The following is a 20,580-nucleotide window of genomic DNA, read 5'->3' as shown; positions in this document are numbered from 1 at the left end:
ATACACATACAGTAAAATACACACACACACACACACACACACACACACACACACACACACACTACACACTTGCATTTAATCCTACATATCTCCTTATTGCACTATCAATTCTCTGAGGTAATTTTTTCCTCATGCATTAACCATTTTCTGATAGAGTTAAATCAAACAAAACAAATGCTCCTGTTTCCGGAGCTCTATGACTTTACATAGACAAAACTACACTTTAGAACACAGCACCTAACTTTTTATAATTAAAGGACTTAATAAATAGGATCCAGCATGGAACCCTGCCCCTGTATTCTAGCAGGCTGCCAGCTTTCCTAAACATCACCCCCTAGAATCCATCAGCTGACACCTTTGTTTAGGAGACCATTTGTATGAATAATATCCTGTTAATGGCAAATGTCTACTTTAGTTCACTGTCAAAAGTTCTATTAGATGGATAATTCTTGTTTAAGGGGAACAGATTGTTTAGCTGGACATTACGCAAGATGAAATACACACAAGACGACTAATCAATAGTGATTGTCATTGGGACCAAGCTAGTGACGAAAGACAGAGTGAGAAGAGAGGGGACTAAATGGTTCTATGTAGTCTTTGTTCTTTGGGAAATGAGGAAACAACCCAATGGTTACAATGGAGAAGAACAATTCCTAAGAGCTATGATTTCTGTTTTGACACCTCTAAAAGGGTAAAACAAAGGATAAAACAAATTCCCCTGTTGGAAATGTCCAACTGATCATTTGCAAAGGTTTAGAGGAAGCAGAATTGCAATTCCCCTTGTCAACCATAAATAATTCTGAAGTATATGAATTACAGTTACTGTTACAATATGTATGTACAATATGACAAAGACTCAAATATATCTCTTATTTAAAAAAATCTCTTTATAAAGTACACAGACATTATGGGGTGAAGTTGCAGCCAGTACATAGACAAAACTTCCACTGGCTTTAATGGGAGTTTTATTTGTGTTATGGCTGAAGGATCACACCTAATGATTTTGCTTTAAAAAACAACAATCCTCTATGATGATGCTCCAGCACATTTTTCTGTAGCATTTGGATTGGGGTAAGGGTGTCCTACTGATTTTTCTAAATGCTCACAAGGTTTTATGTATATTCTCTACACAATATTGGGAGCAAATCCTCAGCACATTAAAGTAACAATGAACCTCATTGACTGGAGTCCTATCAATAGGGAAATAGTATGACTACAATGCCACACATACATGGTAAGACAATCAGCATGCACAGGAAATGATGTCACATTAAATGATGATTCTCTGGGATGTGTTTCACAGAATAGTGACAAAAGGAATAAAGAACCAAGATATTTCTCTTAAAAATATTTTGTCCTTTTATTATGATTCAGTAGAATATCTGCATGTCAACTGTACCATCTAATGCCTTGATTTTTAAAGTATTGTATACTTTTTATTCTCTAGCCATTTTTAAAAAGTAGGTTACTTATCTACCAATATAACTAGACATTTTTGATATTTACTATCTCTTCATCTTTCCATGTTATGTACAATAATCTACATTTAGTCCAAAGATCCATCACCTTCTGGCAAAACTTACTTGCACTGTCTTGTAAAAACTTACCACTGATTGAAGTGTAAGATGACAGGACACAGATGAAGGTGGATTATCATTTTCTCAATGATATTCACCACCTTTAGCTTTAGAACTGTGCCATTAAAAACTTACTTGAGGATTCTGTGTCATTTCATCTCCCCTCACGAGTCCCCCCCGCACTTGAATAAACTTTCTGTATGTTCTACAAACTGTAGGCCATCTTTTATAGAGTTATAAAACTCATTGTCCATCCAAAATATTTTAAAAACAAACCATTGGTAAAACATTAAAAAATCCCCTACATGCCCTTGTGCATTAATTTTACCAATCTGTACACTTAAACAACTTCAGAAGTCATCTTTTGCTAAAAATTTACCAAAATATTTTAAACACATAAAAATATAAAAAACAAAAAACAAATCAAGAAACAAAAACCCAGCATAAACATTGCTTGTATAGGCATTGGTTAGAAAAGACTGTTATACCACTAAGGAGTATATTCAAAAACATTTCCTTCTTGGCTCTACTATCATTGAGATTCAGAATGTCATGGCTTGTAATGTTACAAATAATGAACCCTAGTACTATCCAGTCTTGTCTGATACAACAGATGATCAGGAAGTCAACACTGAAATAAAAATAAGACCTCTTTTTGGTTATTTAAAGGCCACCAGATAAGCCTATAACTAAAGCAACTGTTTATGAAAAGCAAATGTTAGATCTTGAACAGTCTGTAATGGATTGAAAATGAAGATAGCTACCTGCTGATGGCCCCATGGGCATTATGAGAAGCTAGTGCTAACTGAAATTTTGAATATAGCCCTTAGTTGTATCGTATTTCTTTAACATTTAAGAGTTTCCCAGCATGTCACAAATGAAGTTTATTTTGCAAGCCACCCACTGCCTAAGAGGACAGTAATATTCAATGTGAAATTGCTGAAACTCTGGCGTCTGACGGATTTCATGAAGAAAGGAGATATCAAGGTCCGACTCCAAGAGGACAAGGAGGAGTGGAAACACAAACAACAACAGTCCAAGGCCTACAAAAAGAAGCCTGGAGAAACTCTTCACAAAGGCATTTACCTGCATGTTGCCCATTACAAAGTCATAACTGCACCTAAGCGCTCTACGGGCTTCTTTCAGCTCCTCTTCCTCAGCAACCAAAAATGCATTTTCATCCGCTTCCAGTTCCTCAAATGAATCTGTATCTTCTCTGTCATTCTCTGCTCTTGATGGGGTGTCAAAGAGCATGTCAATCTCATCATCATCAACTGGGGTGGGCAGCAAGCTGGCACTTGGGTTGTACACCAGTTCTGAGATGGTTAAAGGTTCCTCTTTGATCTTCTCTTCCTCTTCATTGGTGAGATCTACACTCTCCCCAGCATCCTTAGCAGGGGAATTAGATATCACAGGTATGGAGATTTCATCTTCCTTAGGCAGCTGGATACCTAAAGAAGGAGATAAAAAGGACTCAATTTCTGATGTCAGACGAATTCATTCTTTCAGTAGGATTTTGTATAAGAGATTGTTACAAATGAAATGTACTTTCAGAACACAGTGGTGGAAGGAGGACTCCACAATCACTTGCTTATAACTTGATTACTGAAATCGGTAACGTTTTAGTACTGTATAGTTGTGGCTGGCATAGATTAAATAGGACATTCCCTTTAAAATTCCACCTAGTCTGCAGCAGAGGAGGAGTGCCTTTTGCAGGAACTCAATCCTCTGAAACTTGAGACCTGATTACCTTTTAATCTTAGCATACATAAATTAAGGCCATTAATATTTGTGGTTAACTGCAGCATATGGAAAGTGAAGGAGGTCATTTTCTACTAGAAGGCAGACTTCCAATAATCCAGCTCCTGTTTTTACTATACAAACAGGTGTTACTGGGATGCAGTTAGGAAAATGTAGCTCCACCCTTCATTTGAAATGACAGACAAGGAAGTGATAGGATAACACCTACAGGCTGGGAAATTTAATCACTACCATTCAACCACAGGTGTCATGACATCAAGATAGGTTATTATAAATTCTTGTCAAGAGGAAACCATGTGAAAGGAGAAGACAGACTACACAGTAGGAGATATGGATGGAAGTTAATGGTTACCCTGGGTCCTGATAGGAATATCTCTCTCCCATGTCTGTCTCCTTCCTTCCTTGTCCCTCGCTCACCTACACTCCCTCCTTGTTATCAGTCTCATCTCCTTCTCCTTGATGCTTCTCTCTTTTCCAGCCCTCCTCCCTCACACTAAATCTTTCTTATTCTCACCAATCTGTCCCTTTCTCTTCCTTCCTTTTGTTCTCGAGTTTTCCATCTCCCCAATCCCCTGAAATCTCTCCCTTCACTTTTTTCTTCTCCGCTCCTAACCCACTAGGTTTCCTCTAATATGCCACTATGTTCTCTTTAGTTGGCACTAACAACAGCAAAGTGAAAGTAACTTAAAAATCCCAATTTGAAAAGTGCTCTGACTGAGTCATGATTGCTCTACGAGTGCATCAAAAATCCCAGTGTTTTTAATCACTTCAGTCAACTGCTATTAGCAATGAGTAGCAGAATGGAGGAAGTGGGCAAGGGAAAGGAGGGGAATCAAACAAGGAGTGGGGATTTTGAAGGAGACAATGGAATTGTGATTGTTCTATTTCAAATTTATTCCCACGTGTAATTACTATTAGCAGCTGTAGACTTTCTCCACCTTTAAAAGAGAACAGCCCCCAAATAAAGATACACGGATATGTGTGGTAATAATAAAATAAATAACACTTCCACGTTATGGCACTCACCATGTGGCAATCTTTTAGGACTGGATGCACAAAAGAAATTAGGCATGGTGATGCTGAGCCTGAGTTTGGTGCCTAGGCTCCCTATGCAATGAATGGGAACAGATAGATGCCTTAGAATGTGATTGACAAAAAGCCAGCATGCTAGACGGGGAGACGCCAATGCTAGCCAATGGGAGATACCAACAAGAGGGTTGTGTGCTAAACCCCACCACTCTCACAGAAATAGTCACCTAAATTCAAGCTGCAGGGAGGCGCCTCTCTCTGCTTGCTGTTCTCAGCTGTGAACCCTCTCCTGGAGTTAGGCCCCTCTGCCATGTTAGCATGCAGAAGTGGTAGTGCCCATCTTTATAACTTTTAGCCCAGTGGTTAGAGCACTCACCTGGGATGTGGAAGACCCACGTTCAATTCGCCCCTCTCCATGAGCCTTTTGGACTGCTGCTGCATACTGAGCGAATGTTTTCAGAAACTATTCACAATGACTCCAAGAGAGGTAAGAGCTAATTTAGACCCCAGCATTTTGTATGTATAGCTGGGATTATTTTTTTCCAGTGTGCATTACTTTGCATTTATCAACATTAATTTCATCTGCCATTTTGTTGCCCAATCTCCCAGTTTTGTGAAATCCCTTAGTTAAGTCCAAAGCTGACTGCAAAGTGTTACAATTTTGAATAATTTTGTATCATCTGCAAACTTAGCCACCTCATTGTTTACCTCTTTTTCTGGAGCATTTATGAATATATTGAATAGCAATGGTCCCAGTATGGATCTCTGGAGGACCCTACTGTTTACCTCTCTCCACTGTGAAAACTGACCATTTATTCCTAGTCTTTGTGTCCTATCTTTTAAGCAGTTACTGATCCATGAGAGGACCTTCTTTCTTATCCCATTACTGCTTACTCTGCTTAAAAGCCTTTGATGTGGGATCTTGTGAAAGACTTTCTGAAAGTCCAAGTATAGTGTATCAACTGGAGATCACTTGTCCACATGCTTGTAAACATCCTCAAAGAATTCTAATAGATTGGTGAGGCATGATTTCCTTTTACAAAAGCCATGTTGACTCTTTCCCAACATAGAGTGTTCATCAATGTATCTGATAATTCTGTTCTTTACTATAGTTTCAGCCAATTTGGCACTGAAATTAGGCTTACTGGGCTGTAATTGCCATGATTGCATCTGGAGCCTTTAAAAAAAAAAAATCAGTGCTGCATTAGCGATCCACTAATAGGTTACATACCACAGTTAGTAGTTCTCCAATTTCATATACGAGTTCCTGCAGAACTCTTGGGTGAATACCATCTGGTCCTGGTGACTTGTTACTGTTTAATTTATCAATTTGTTCCAAAACTTCTTCTACTGACACCTCAAACTAGGACAGTTCCTTAGCTTTGTCACCTAAAAAGAATGGCTCAGGTGTGGGAATCTCCCTAATGTCCTCTGCAGTGAAGACAGATGCAAAGGATTCATTTAGTTCCTCTGCAATGGCCTTGTCTTCCTTGAGTGCTCCTTTAGCACATTGATAGTCCACTGGCCCCACTGATTATTTGGCAGGATTCCTGCTTCTGATGTACTTAAAACATTTTTTGCTTTTAGTTTTTGTGTCTTTTGCTAGTTGATATTCACATTCTTTTTTGGCCTGCCTAATTATACTTTTACACCTGGCTTACCAGAGTTTATGCTCCTTTCTATTTTCCTCACTAGGATCGGATTTACACTTTTTAAAGGATGTCTTTTGGCCTCTGATTGCCCCTTTTACTCTGTTTAGACATGGTTGCTTTTTTATTTTTTTGGTCCTCTATTTTTTTATTTTTTAAATTTTGAGTACACATTTAGTTTGAGCCTGTATTACGGTGTTCTTAAATAGTTTCCAAGCAGTTTGCAGGCCTTTCACTCTTGTGAGTGTTCCTTTTAATTTCCGTTTAACTAGCTTCCTCATTTTTGTGTAGTTCCCGTTTGAAGTTAAATGCTACTATTTTGGGTTTCAAGTATCAGGGGGTAGCCGTGTTAGTCTGTAGCTACAAAAACAACAAGGAGTCTGGTGGCACCTTAAAGACTAACAGATTTATTTGGGCATAAGCTTTCGTGAGTAAAAACCTCACTTCTTCGGATGCATAGCAACTCACGAAAGCTTATGCCCAAATAAATCTGTTAGTCTTTAAGGTGCCACCAGACTCCTTGTTATTTTGGGTTTGTTTGGTTCTCCCCTCCCACCCCCCCAATGATGTTAAATTTAACTACATTATGTTGCTATTACCGAGCAGTTCAGGTATATTCTCCTGTTGGACAATATCCTGTGGCCCACTTAGGACTAAATCAAGAATTGCCTCTCCCTTTTTGGGTTCCAGGACTAGCTGCTCCAAGAAGCAGTCATTAATGGTGGTTATACATTTTATTTCTGCATCCCATGCTGAGGTGACATGTACCCAATCAATATGGGAGTAGCTGAAATCCCCCCATTACCGGGTTTTCTGTTTCTGTAGTCTCTCTAACCTTCCTGAGCATTTTACAATCACCATCTCCATCCTAGTCATAAATACTTATATCGTCAATGGGAGAGAGAGAGAAAGATTGATTCCCCCATGCAAGTTAGACAGCTGAACATCTGGTTTGTGACTCGCTCTGGGGCTTAGGTGGGAAATAGGTGTCCAGATGCCTACAGTGATGTGGCAGTGCACATGCTCTGAGGCAGGAACTTAGGCACCTACAGGGTTCAGTGGGGGTTTTGTGCTTTGCAATGGTCCTGAAACTAAAATGGACTTAGACATCTAACTCCCTTTGTGCATCCAGGCCTTAGTGCTTTACAAATGATTGATAAAGCCTCGCAACAACCCTGGGAGGTACACAGGTGCATCCATCTACGGAGGACAAAACCAACACAAAGAGATTAAGTGACTTGCCCAAAGTTACCCCAGAACCTCATGTCAGCGCCGTAATTAGAACCCAGATCAACTGACTCCCAGTTCTTTGCTTAAAGCAAAAGCCTAGATACCAATAGACACAAAGGCCCTAAGCCACCATTGCAGTTTTAACAAGATACACAGGTGTAAAATGAGAGTAACACCATGGAGGATCACAGCCAGATGCTACATGACAGGTGAGGTATAAAATAATAAGATGCCTGGCCATTAATTACTGGATAATGAGAAATAAAAAGAAACTGTGTTTCCAGTGCCACCTGTACTAGACCTGCAAAGTCTTTCAGTGTTAACAAAAGTAGCGATCAAAGCAGAACTCTGTTAAAGGACAACAGATATAAAAGCAAATTTAAAATGAATACACACAGCACTTGCTTAACCTCGTATAGGAAAGATGTGAAACTCTAGGTTCTACACAGAGATGTGTGACTGCTTTGTAACCATATAAAACAGGGCAGGAACTGAAAAACAATAATCCTAGTTAAAAAGAGCCTCAGTACTGCCAGTTATGCAGACAAGATCATTCTGAATAGGAGTTCACTATTTCAATTTTAAAATATAGCCACATTATTGCTCAAATGACCAATAATATTAAAAATGATTTGACTCCGAAATCAGGGGCCTTCTCACTTTTTTTGACGGTGGGGGGAGGTCAGTACACATTTTTCTTGTAGTTACACCGTAAAGCATTACTAAACCAGCTTATGGATACTGCTGGTGTTTCTGTTCTATTGCAGTTATAAGCTATATTTCTGCACACATTATGTTTTCTCTAGTTGACTAGCTAGCTAAAGATGACCACTATCATTCCATTTATCTATGATCATTAAGCCACCACCCAACATGCACAGTCTATCAAGAACTGTTGCACCTGCCAGAGTGACCGTGGCTGATGGCTTCACACCAGGCATTGTGTAGTGTAGTTCCCAGATTCGGTCAATCCTAGGTCACGAGCCTTGTAATTGATTTTTGACCATCTCAGCACAGACATCCTTACACTGGTATGATAATTCTTTAGCAACTTTGTGTAGTCTGTATTTCTCATGCCACAACATTTTACGTTACAATCTCCTGTTCTTACTTTTTTCAATAAACTTGTTCTCCTTTTTACATCTTGTGACCACCACACAGTTCAGTGCAGGATCTACACACTAAAATGTTCTTCAAAGAATATTTCTGATATCCTGAATGTCAAAGCCAAAATTTTCAAACTTTCTTGCCTCAAGTAAGGCGTCTAACTCCATATTTAAATACCTAATTAAGTGGCCCGATTTTCAGAGGTGCTGGACTTCCACTTAATTCAATGGGAGCAAAGGGTAAATCAGGACACTTATTTAGGTGCCTAAAATAGATTTAGGTGCCTAATTTTAGGCATCCAAGTTTGAACATCTTGGCTCTATGCCTTCTTCTACCTGTTTAGGCACAAGGTCACTAATACCTTCTTAATATAATTCCTACCACACAGGGGACAACAGCAACTGCTCCAAAGCAAGGTCACCCTCATTTGTTCCTCTGAGCCATCTCCCCTGCCCCACACAGTGTGCATAATATGCAGAGAGAACACATACAAGGAAGATTATATTAGTATGATTAACATTGTTCTCATCTCAGACATCTAGCAAACTTCATTTGGCTTGCTGGTAACATACAGGAAGAAGGCAGTGGAGTAAATTCCTTCAGCTAATGATTTTCTGAGAGGTAGTGTGAAGAGTTAAGACATGAAAATGGAATAGCAGGCCCTAATTACACAGCACTATTATTTAGTTCGAGCTAATTATTTAGGAGCAAGACTATGAAGGGGACCACTCATGAAAAAGCCAAACCAATTAGGGCTATCAATGTATGTTATCCACAGTCATTCACTAATATGGTACTTAAGACATTATACATTATCCTCAACTTCAGCAAAAGAAAAATAGGGCATTCGCATGTTGGCAGCAGATTTTTCAGAATGTCAAACAGGAATTCTCAATGAAACAGCTACAGCATAATCCAATGCTGCATGTCATGAGTAAATGTACTATGTTGAGTTCTCGCCATAAATATAAGCTTCAGCAGTTATCACCTGTAAATGTGGGATTATGGCTAGAAAAGTGATCTTGTAAACATGTCAGTGTTCTACATTTATTCTCTGTATCAAGTGCCCTTAGTCTGCAAGGCAAAAGGGGGCTATATTTTCCACTACCTTGCATATCATGTTGTCCTTTATAGTGGTGTAAAAGCCTATCAAATCAGAACGGTAGTGTTATACACCTGCTTGAGACAGATGTAAATTACTGCAGGTGGTGTCTGGCAATGAATAATACTGGCCAGTGTTTCTAACTGCCAATGCTGCAAGGTCGATCTGAAAAATAAAAAAACTAAAACAATCTCTTCTCTTCTTTCCTTCATACTCAGCACTTACTAAAACATTTGTGAAATCAAGGATTCTGGAAACTTGCATTGACCACTTATTTCAAGTTAAATTTACAGTCCTACTAAAGTATACTAGTATATATTCTGGGGCTCATTACAGTTTGACAGAGTCATGTCATGATATGGCATCATATCATAAATGCCATGCCATTATGGCAGAACATGATTAAAAATGTTGAGATTTTAAAAAATTATCTGAGAACACACTGTCAAGATACTGCATTGCAAACATTATGACATTATGCCACAACAAATTTTCCAGCAGAATTTACATTATCTTAGACGTTGGCCCTTTTGTTAGTGTTTGAATACATTTCAAGAGCATTTGAACTGAAGGTTAACTAAAATGATGAGCCCATGTTAAAAGAAAATCCCTAAGACTTTGAGAGTCTGGTGAAAGAGAGATGAAAAAAAACAAAAGTAATCTTGGAGACAATTATTTAATTTAGTCTCTGTCACACCTGGGAATCTTTTGCACTTATTTGTGTATGAACTCTATTTTATCTTCAACCCTATTCAGTCAGGGAAGCTACATTATTAAAGTTTTCAGGGAGGTTTTACAGTTCACTGCTTTTTCAATACTAGTTAACATGGGGTTTTTACTGTTAGTACTTGGACTAAAAAAAATCTCTGGGTTGAATATTAAATTACATTCTGAAAGCACTGATTCTTTGATTCATGCATTGTCTACTTTATAGGCACTTAGATTCCATAGATAAAGATCCTTTCATACATGTTATTGGCATCAGATCACTTCAAAATGGCATCTCTTTTATCTGCTATATTATATATCTATACTAAAGGTTTGCAACATTTTGGGGCAACTGTACTAGTTTTACAGAATAAAATCTTACTGTACCAGCCATGACCCAATTCCTCCCTTCAGCTATGTACTCTATACTCCAAAACAAGTTGGGATGGATCTAAACCTCATTTCCACAACTGCAGATTAAAACATGAACAGTCGCATAAGAGGCAAGCAGACACTACAGCAGTAGTACACTGTGCACCAGGACCGAGCTGGTCCCCTGGCATAGTTTTCACCAGCTATTAATGGCCCAAAACCATCAGCTGAAGATTAAGTAGGGTCTAGAGGAGCCCTAGCACCATTATATTTCCAGCTAATATAGATTCCTTAGGCCCAGAAAAATGTAGTGCATCTTAGTGAAACTTCTGCTTTAGGTGACTGGATATATTGCACAGCTTTACATACCAAGTGAAAAAAAAATGTTTGTAGGTGGGTGGTTTGTTTGTTGGTTTTTGCCTGTAGTAAAAAATTACATGAGGAGGAATGTTAGTACTGACAATACGCTCAAAAGTCAAACTAAATAATCAGGCAGAAATTTCAAAATGACACAAGTAAAACAATTAAAACTGAGATAAGGCAGGTTCTTCCCCCCATCCCCTTTCTGCATCCTGCAAGTTTTTAGATAGGAAGGGAGATAACTCCTCTGCACTAATAATGTACACACAAGGAAGTATCAGCTACAAGTATCAACATCCACTCAAACACTGACTAACCTAGAAGTACAGTGCATTTGCGTGTTATAAAATTCACCTGTGCAAGCCCACCACAGCACTTAAGCCTCAGAGCAATACTGTGCTGAAATAGTGAATACAATTATCATGCAGTGAGGAGCCTTCACAGTCCTGTGTGGCGGAGGAGTTGTCTGGCTTGCTTAGACCATAGTGAAGAGTGGCAGTATGGGTGAACTGGGCGATTACTAGGATCCCTTAACTCAAACTTCCTTTACAATTGGTTGGAGTAGCATAGAAGCCGCATGGGAACTCCACCACTGCCCTGTGTTGTGATCTTAGGGTTGAAAGTGAGTGGATTTCATCTCAGGCCTGCATTAATGTTGTATCTGGGGTTTATGTGCACTCTGGCTTTTTGCAAGTGAAATGAATTTTACTCTGAATAAGAGATTCATCTTTCATATCAACCTAGCATAATTAGCCAGCTGCCTGCTTTCCTGCTGGTAATTCCAATTTGTTTTAGTTGTACTGTAAAGCTAACTAAAATACCATTGCAGTTGCCAACTCTCACAGTATTTTTGTGAGTGCTGTGATTGTGCAATATTAAAACCAGCCTCTCATTGGAAGTGCAGGTAGGCCAGGATTTCTGCCTGAACTGTAACTGATGCTGCAGTTCTCACTGCAGCCACTGGAGGCTGCTGCAGGCTTTGGACAGAGGCCCAGTTCTCTGCTTTCTGTGTCCCGCAGACACCTTTTTGCTCCACTGATAATGCTGCTGCCTATGCCCAGGAGGCAACCAAAGAAGCAGGGAGTTGTGTTTGGGACAGCAGAGGCAGTTCTCACCCATCCTCCCTCTCTGTCCAGCATCAGTGGCGTAGCCAGGTTCTAAGAGCAGGGGGAGCAAACATAAAAAAGGCACCCCCCTTGGCTCCTCCTCTGGCCACACCGTTTCCCCCCCCCTTGGCTGGCTACTGCGGCCATGCTGCGCCCCCCCCCTTGCTCCTCCGGCCGCACCGCCCCCCCATGGCTGTAGAGGGAGGCTGGCAGAGTACAGGGGGTTTGAGGGGAAGTGGAGGGGAGGGATGTAGAGGGAGGGTAGCAGAGGACGGGGGTTTGAGGGGAGGTGAAGGGGAGGATGTGGAGGGAGGAGGCAGAGGGTTTGACATGAGGGGAGGTGGAGGGGAGGATGTAGGGAGGGTGGCAGAGGATGGAGGTACGAGGGGAGGTGAAGGGGAGGGAAAGGCAGCGGCACGGGGTACATGGGAGGGATACACGGGGTTACCGGGGATGGGAGTGGGCTGGGGTCCCCGGGGCTCTCTGTGCAGAGGGGGCTGGAGCTGCCCCCGGGACCGGGAGAGCCTGGGAGTCTGCTACCTCCCCTTCCGCTGCTTCTTTCTGGGGCCCAGCTGCTAGGCCCAGCCCAGCTAGCAGCAGAGAACAAACCCCAGTGTCACTGTCTCGGAGGGGCTCGCCGCGTGCAGTGCCAGCCCAGGCTCAGCGCTGGTGCTACCCCTTGGGGGGTGGGGGCAGAAGGCAGTGAGCCCCGCCAGGCGTGTCTGAGCGAGCTGCAGCCCGGCTCGCCTGCTCAGCCCGGGGGCGCTGCCCTGCCCGGGGCTGCTGGCGGAGCCTGGCTGTGGGCAGGTCGCACTGACAAGCTGCGGCAGGAGGGGGGGAAATGCCCCCCATGGCTGCTGGCCACCAGCCTGCGCCACCCCCTCGCTCCTCCGGCCGTGGCTGCCAGCCGCGCTTCGGGCTGCATGCTGCGCCCCCCCCCGCTCCCACCGGCCGGAGCCCCGAGAGGAACAGAGTGAAACCCCTGGACCCGCACTCCTGGCCACAGTGCCGGACCCCACTCCCCACCCCGGTTGCAGCGCCGGCCGGAGCACCGCGAGAGCCCCGGACCCGCTCCCCCACCCAGAACCCCGGGCGGAGCACAGCAAAACCCCTGGACCCGCTCTCCCGGCTGGAGCGCCGAATCCCTCTCCCCCGGCCAGAGCCCTGGGCGGAGCACAGCGAAACCCCTGGATCTGCTCCCCCGGCCGGGGCACCGGGCGGAGCGCGGCCAACCCCCCTGCCCCGCTCTCCTGGCCAGAGCGTTGGACCCCGCTCCCTCAGTTGCAGCGCCTGCCGCAGTGCGGCTAGACCCCCAGACCCACTCCCCCGGCCAGAGCCCCGGGCGGAGCGCAGAGAAACCCTTGGATCCGCTCCCCTGGCCAGAGACTCGGGAGGAGTGCAGCGAGCCCCCCGGACCTGCTCCCCCGGCTGGAGCCCCAGGCGGAGCGCGGCCAGACCCCCAGACCCGCTCCTGGCCAAAGCTCCAGGCGGAGTGCAGCAAAACCAGCCTGCGCTCCCCCTCGCTCCTCCAGCCGCATTTGGAAAGGCGCGGCTTTGGGGAAAATGTGCTGAGGGGAAGCGGCTGCTTCCCCTGCACCCCACTAGCTATGCTACTGTCCAGCATTAAGTGGAATGAGGGAAGCAAAGCAGAGCAAGCCATAGAAAAGGGATCCCAGGAGTATGTTTCTCCCCTCTCCAGCCTCTAGGGATCCAGCTCCTGCCTAGCTGCCCTGTCCCAGAATTGGGCATAGGCCGGGGGAGGTGGGGAGGGAAGAGCTGGACAGGAGAGCCAGGGGCAGTGTCCTGGGAGGAGGTACATAGCATAGGATAGAGCGTGCACTTGGCAGGGCCAGCATTCAGGGAGCTGGGATGACTGGAGCAGGGGGCTGTCTCCAGCATTAAAAGCTGGACAGGAGCAGTGCCCTGCAGAAGTAGAAAGAGCAAGACAGGAGGCTGAAAAGATCAGGGCACAGAGGTTGGAGCAAAGATCAGTGCCTGGGGAAGGGACATGTGGGACACCATCTATCAGAAGTAAAAGGGAGGAAGGTCCCAAATTTATGTGTGCCTTTTTTGAGCATTTTAGGATGAAATTCCTGAAACACTCTCACACAAAACAAGACACTTTCCTCCAAAGTGGTCAAAAACCAGAAAACACACCCAAAATCATCAAGTTTGTCTTTTTTAAACATGATTTTTAAGTCAATCCAAGTATTTTGGGAGATTTTTCTCAAGATTTATGTGAGGTTGCAATGCTGTAGCCTGTATATCAATAGGTTCCCTAGCAAAGGCTGTTTTCACGTGAGTTCATGGGTTCACGTGCATCCACAGAAAGCATGAAAGCAAGGGTGCAAAACCAGGCAAACATACATTTCTCCTGGGGTATGTCTTCACTACCCGCCGTATCGGGTAGCAATCGATTTATCCGGGATCGATATATCGCGTCTCGTCGTCGACTCCAGAACTCCACCAGAGCGAGCGGCGGTAGCGCAGTTGACGGGGGAGCCGCGGCTGTCGATCCCGCGCTGTGTGGATCCCAGGTAATTAGATCTAAGATACTTCGCGCAGCTGAAGTTGCGTATCTTAGATTGATCCCCCCACAGTGTAGACCAGCCCCGGGCCTGGTGTGGAGTGGAGGTCCCACAGCAGCAGCTCCTGCCCTGCAGGCTGGGCCCAGCTCATCACTCCGGATGTTGCGACCTGGCACACGGGGTCACAGCACCACTCAGTTTTGGCCCAGCCGGTCCAAACCTAAGTGGTGTTGTGACCCCATGCATTAGGTTGCAACACCACTCATTTATATTTGGCCCAGCTGCCTCCTGTCATGACCAAAGGGTAGCCAGGCCAAACCTGAGTGGTGCTGTGATCCTGTGCACTAGGTTGCAATGCCCAAGTGAAGAGCCAGGCCCAGCGCTGCAGCACTGGCGCTACCATGCAGGGTTGGCTCATTCGCCAGCCCCCCGAACCTCCCCTCTGCACCAGGGCAAGATTAGGTTTGCAGTGCTGGGGCAGATGGTGCTGCTGCAGGTGGTCAGTGCCCCTGTGGCAGTTTAATATAATGCAGCCATTGCATCAGGAGGCCACATCCACCCCCTTCCCACTTTTCTATTTTAATTGATATAGGGATTTTGTATAAGTTTACCAGTAAGGATTAAAGCCATACAAGTAGTATTGTTTTCAATCCACATTATCAGAAACTAGTTTATATCCCAAGGTCCAGATTAATCACTGCACTGGCCGTAGGTGATTTGCACATACTCAGAGTCTGTGTATGGGCCGCTGCAGGGATGCTGAATTTCTGGAGTGTAAGAACACCCAGGCCATTCTCTCCCCCTGCCATCTGCCCTGGAATGCCCCCAGTGCTGGAGCATCCTGTTGGGAAAGGTGGAGGTGGGGGCACACCACAAAAGCCCTGCTGCACTGGGGCTCTTATGATCCCTTTGTAACCCCTTTGTACCCACTACAGCAGCACCAAGGCATGGGGTGATGCAGTGAATTCTCTTGGAAATTTAGGTTTTGGTCGAAGAGAGAAGGGTTTTAAAAACTTAATATGAATAGAGATGTAGTTTAAAAGAAAATTAGACAAAAACACGTTGTTCTAAGTGCATGAAAACCAAAAAATTAAACTGACTGAAAAGAAAGTGAAACTGACCAGTCAATTTACATAGCCCTGGCTGACTGAAGTGCAATAAGTAAACAAACAGTATCACAAAAATTGATATTCTATAAAATTTTTTACTTCCGTGAAGTTAGTCCTGATGTACATCAATATCAAGCCCATTATTTTTCAACTGCACCCCGTTAATTAATAAATTGAAGAAAACCTTCAATTATTGCAAAATAAAGAAATCCAAAACACATTGGGTTCAATTACATGAAAAAAAATGGCATGGATTGGCAGTTCAACCCGGTCAGTTGTAATTAGCGAAATGTCAGAGATAAGCTAAGAATAGTCATTATTGTACTTCAGCTATCATTCAAAAGGTCCATAACTACTCTTTTCAGGACTGTTTTGTTGTTTCAAAACTTATCATAGATTTATACCTTTTTTCTTTCCTGAAAGGCTGCAGGAGTAAAATTCCACTTGCTAGCAAAAATTAGTAATTCACACTTAAATATACAGCATGTTAAATAATTTATCCAGTGGATCTCATTCATCTTTTGATCTTATCCTTTTTTCAGCTCCTCCTTCTCTCTACCCCATTAAAAGTAGTATTCTGTTATTAACAATATATTTTGCTTCCCTCAAAATGATCTATTTTTAGTATGACAAACTACAAAGAAAATCTGGACACCAGACTTCTCTGAAAAGAGTCCTAAAAGCAGCTGAGTATATTAGAATGAAACTTACCAGCACTTCTAGCTGTGATCCTTGACCCATGCCTCAGCAAGCGAATACACACATCTTTGCTACAGTGATTAACCATACGCAAATGAATACTTTTCCTGGTTTGGATTTTTACCAGACACTTCACCATACTGACTATTATATTTTCTATCACAGCCTTGTCAAACTACCACCCATACTGGCTCTGACCTTTCACTAAGTTTCCACTGTGTTTTAAAGGACTAAAGCCAGTTGCTCTGAATGAATCAAATGACAGGCTTCTAACATGGCCAATAAAAATATCCCATTAGGGAACAGAAGGGGAGGTTATTTTTAAACATTTCCAACTGTCTCATAATGTACAATGCAATATCTTCAATAGCATCTTTCTCACTTAGCAGTTGCTAATAAAGCAGCTGAATTTCACACACAAATATAAAAAGATGTAATATACTAAAACATAGTAAGATGAAACAACAGGCCATAAAAAAGACACACAAAGTATCTGGGCAAAATGACACTATGATCCTTATTTAAAAAAAATTCAATTCAGCCGTCAGAGTTGCACAACCAATGTTATCTGTGGGTGCATTTGTAATTATCTAGGGATAGATCCTTAGCCCCTGCATGGGACTTAAAGCTGCTCTCACCAGGAAGCTGAGTATTCCTCCTGCATGGGGAGGAAGGTTTTAAAGGTATTCTACATGTCAAGATTTGGGACTTAGCTTCCTCAACTAAGGTCAAAGTCTGTCCTGGCCTGTGCCCTGGAATAAGTGGAAGAAGAACAGAAAAGTGCAATTGGAAAAGTGCATCTCCCTTTAGAGATGTGCTCCAGTTCTCAATGGTAGACAAAAACAGAGAATGTTCACATCCATCAGAAAGGTGTTTCTCCAGAAAGCACATTGCATTCACTGGTTTGCAAAGGATATGCTGGGTCACTAAACAGACTTAATCCATATGTGCTTACAGTGTATAACTATTTCCAACTGGAAAATGGAATAAAACAGCATACATAGTGCCATCCTGACAGTTGTACTGGCAGGCCTTGCTGGTGCCAATGAAGCCACATGGGGAAGGAACGGAGCATCTCGGCCCCATAACACTCATCCTGGATGTTCAAACACTTGTGGTGCTGCCAGACCCTCCATATCAGAGGCTCTTGCTCTCCCTGAACCATATAGGAGAATGAAATGTCCCCACACATTGTCCTGTAGATATTTGATTCATCCCCACTGGTTTGTCTTATGCAAGACATCTATTTTAACTGAGCCAGATATTACTGCATCTGCATTTTAGCAAAGCATTGTTATATATAAACATACACTTGGCTCCATATAAGTAAGACTGTCCCCAGTGCCAGGATTCCTTTTACTGCTCCCCAAAGTAACTATGTGGAATAAAGACTGCCACTGTTATGTTCAATGCACCCACATTCCTTTTCATGAGCAAATTCTTTGTGGGGAGGAGAGAGGACCAAGTGGCCCCTTCTCTATTTTGCCCCATTTTGCTACCTCATCAGAAGTGACATTCCTATGTGATCCTACCAAATTCCATCATCATCGCCCATGTAGCAATTATTAGAATATAAAATGAAAATCCTGGCTACCAAGAAGTGCAGCAGCTGTACTATTTATAGATTTACAAAATCAAGTAAAGCCTGTTTTTAAATAAATCACAAGTGTGTTCTTAATTCAAGGGAAGCCTGACTTAGTGAGCAAACGTCCCTTGGCCAGGGATGTGAATTATATTCAAGGGCAATGAATATACTTATGCAAAAAAAAAAACCCATATTGGGTTACTCTGAATCAGCCCGTTGACTGTGGCTAAGAATTTGTGCTGAAACATTTAGTCCGAAATCGTATAGCTGAGTCAGTGACACTTTTGCTTTAAACTTGACACTCAGCAAGTAGGGAAAAGATTCCACCTCTAAGAAGAGAGAATAGTCAATACATTTCCTGGTGTTGGCAATGAATGCTGTGTAACGTTCAAAAGACATATTCAGCAAGGGATTTCCCAGACAGTGAGTGATGTCTCTCCAGCAGTCTGGCCTTTTTGTGTTCCTTTGGTTGCACAAAGGGCCCAGAAAGCCACTAACTCCAGAATCAGGGAGCCACCACCAATTATTCTGGCACTCTCTAACCCTTTCCCTTCCCCCAGTGTGCACCTTGCAAACAATGGATGCACAGTAGCTGAGATTCAAGCCTACTGTTGGAAACGGTTAGAAAAGCCCTCTTGTTGGCTGCATTTAGACCCGATTTAAGCTGTCTTTCAAAGCAGAGGGGTTATAACTTCTCTTTAAGTAGACGGGTTTGGTTTAAAAAAAAACAGAGGAAAATTATGACTTCCAAGACCAATATTCCCTAATATGCGAACTGTGGTTAGGATACATAAGCTTATTACACATGAGCCTAACACACCATTGAAAAGAAAGTGAAAGGAGTATTCAATCAATCCTCCAGATACTACTCTTGGGCACTTAGAATTTTTAGTGGTAGAGGTTTTTTGCTTTTTTAACAAGTACTATGGTGCTGGGTTGCATAGGTTTGTACAGGGATCTCCTGAGTCAGATATCAGCATAATAGTTCACCAGAGTGTGGCATGTGAGGTCTCTACTGACAGCCAGTAGCCCACAGGTCATCATCATCATCATTGCAAAATGTACATATGGATAATATTTAAGAAGTTACATATTGTTGACCAGTCATCCTACATGTATCTATACTGAAAATTATGTTCTTAAGGTCTGGGAGATCACCAGGAGGTGACGTCTCGGAAGTGTTTCGTTCAGGCAGGAGGTAATTATCTCCCTGTCTGTCCATTTGCGTATTGTATGCCTCAAAACGTATGCCTAGTTGCATACTGAGCCAGGTTCAAATTAGAGATTCAGAAATCTATAAGAACAGACAACAAGCAGGGGCTGTCCTGTTTATGAATAAAGGCAAATGGTTTGGTCTGGTATATTTAGAGTGGAAAGAGACATCTTTAATCCTTCACCTATGAGGCAAACTGACAGCATGCTTATCTCATGAAAGGAGGGTCCCAGGCCAGCCTGGCTGTAAAGAGCTTCAAGGATGTTGGGTGAGCAATACACTACAAGACATGAGAATAACCTGTTAATTAAGTCTAGACTCTAAAATGCATGTCATGATTTTATTTTATAAGTCTACATTTGTTTCCAGTACTTCTACTTGCTATTACTTGAATTCTGTGCTTTGTTAAATAAATTTATACTGGATTTCACAATAGACATATGTAAGTGCTGTGTGTTAAGCAGAGCAGTGGTCTGAGGTGAAACTGGTAAGCTGAGCTGTACTGTTTCTTTAGAAGCAGAGGATCTGTGAATACTGCGAGTGTCCAGTGGACCAAGGCCTGGACACTCCAGGAGATGCTCAGAGAGTTCAGGGGTTGGGATGTGCCAATTGCTACCTGTAGAGTGATAGCAGGGCCTGCGAGGCTAGAAAGAGCTTGTGTTGCCAGTGCAGCTGGGGAGCTGACCCAAAGCAGGCACAAAGTTTCCTCACACGAAGGGTAGGTGGTAGCGAGGTGCCTCACAACCCTGGGTATCCCAGGAAACGTAACAATATGATGTTCAAACAAATGTGGAGAATATCTTAAAGGTCAGAATTCACAATTGTGTTCTGAGGGAATCCTGGCACAGCTGCTAATTTCTTCTGAAGGACATTAATCTGTATATTTCTGTAGGTTTTTCAGAATGTGGGGAAACATTTGTTATTTTTGCATTGACAAAACAATTTATGCTTGCAGAACTGGATGTTTCTGTCATGGGTGGTTAAACCTACAGTTTTGTTTGATTTGAAGTTAGAAGACTGTAAATTTGAATAGCTCACGAAAAACATTCTATTACCGTAGATCCACTAGGGAACTTCAGAAAGAAATGTTGAAGATTCAGTACCCAGATAAGAAAAGGCAGACACTTCAAGTCACACTATGGACTTTGCTCCACTAATGAGATAAAGATCTCACCATTCAAAAATAAGTGAGTAATAGCAAGAAATTAAATTACAGGTAAATTGAGTAAAAGATGCCTATTATGTTTACAGGGCTTTACAAGAAAATTAGAAAAGCTGCCTCCAATCTGTAGCAATCTCAAAATGGAATTGTTATTTAATTTTAGAAAGCCATGGAGCCTGGTGATGCCCTGCTGCCTGCTAGACCCTGTTTTGTACAGCAGGTATAATCAGCACTCAGAAGTACTATTCTGCTCATTTTAAGATCAAAGGCAGTTTGTTTATAC

General features: G+C 42.7%; 1 protein-coding gene across 2 annotated transcripts in view; it reads right to left on the bottom strand.

The window, feature by feature from the left end:
- Positions 1-1,573: 1,573 nt before the first annotated feature.
- FRMD3 (FERM domain containing 3) overlaps positions 1,574-20,580 on the bottom strand; it is a 216,525-nt gene continuing 197,518 nt past the window's right edge. For both annotated transcript variants that reach the window (XM_034773457.1, XM_034773458.1), the window contains exon 14: positions 1,574-3,028. In XM_034773457.1, the coding sequence (XP_034629348.1) occupies positions 2,430-3,028 (599 nt within the window). In that variant the 3' untranslated portion in view covers positions 1,574-2,429. The remainder of the gene's footprint in view (positions 3,029-20,580) is intronic.

The sequence above is a fragment of the Trachemys scripta genome, chromosome 6 (assembly GCF_013100865.1).
Source record: "Trachemys scripta elegans isolate TJP31775 chromosome 6, CAS_Tse_1.0, whole genome shotgun sequence".
Classification (NCBI taxonomy): Eukaryota; Metazoa; Chordata; order Testudines; family Emydidae; genus Trachemys; species Trachemys scripta.
This window is presented reverse-complemented; position numbering and strand designations above follow the sequence as displayed.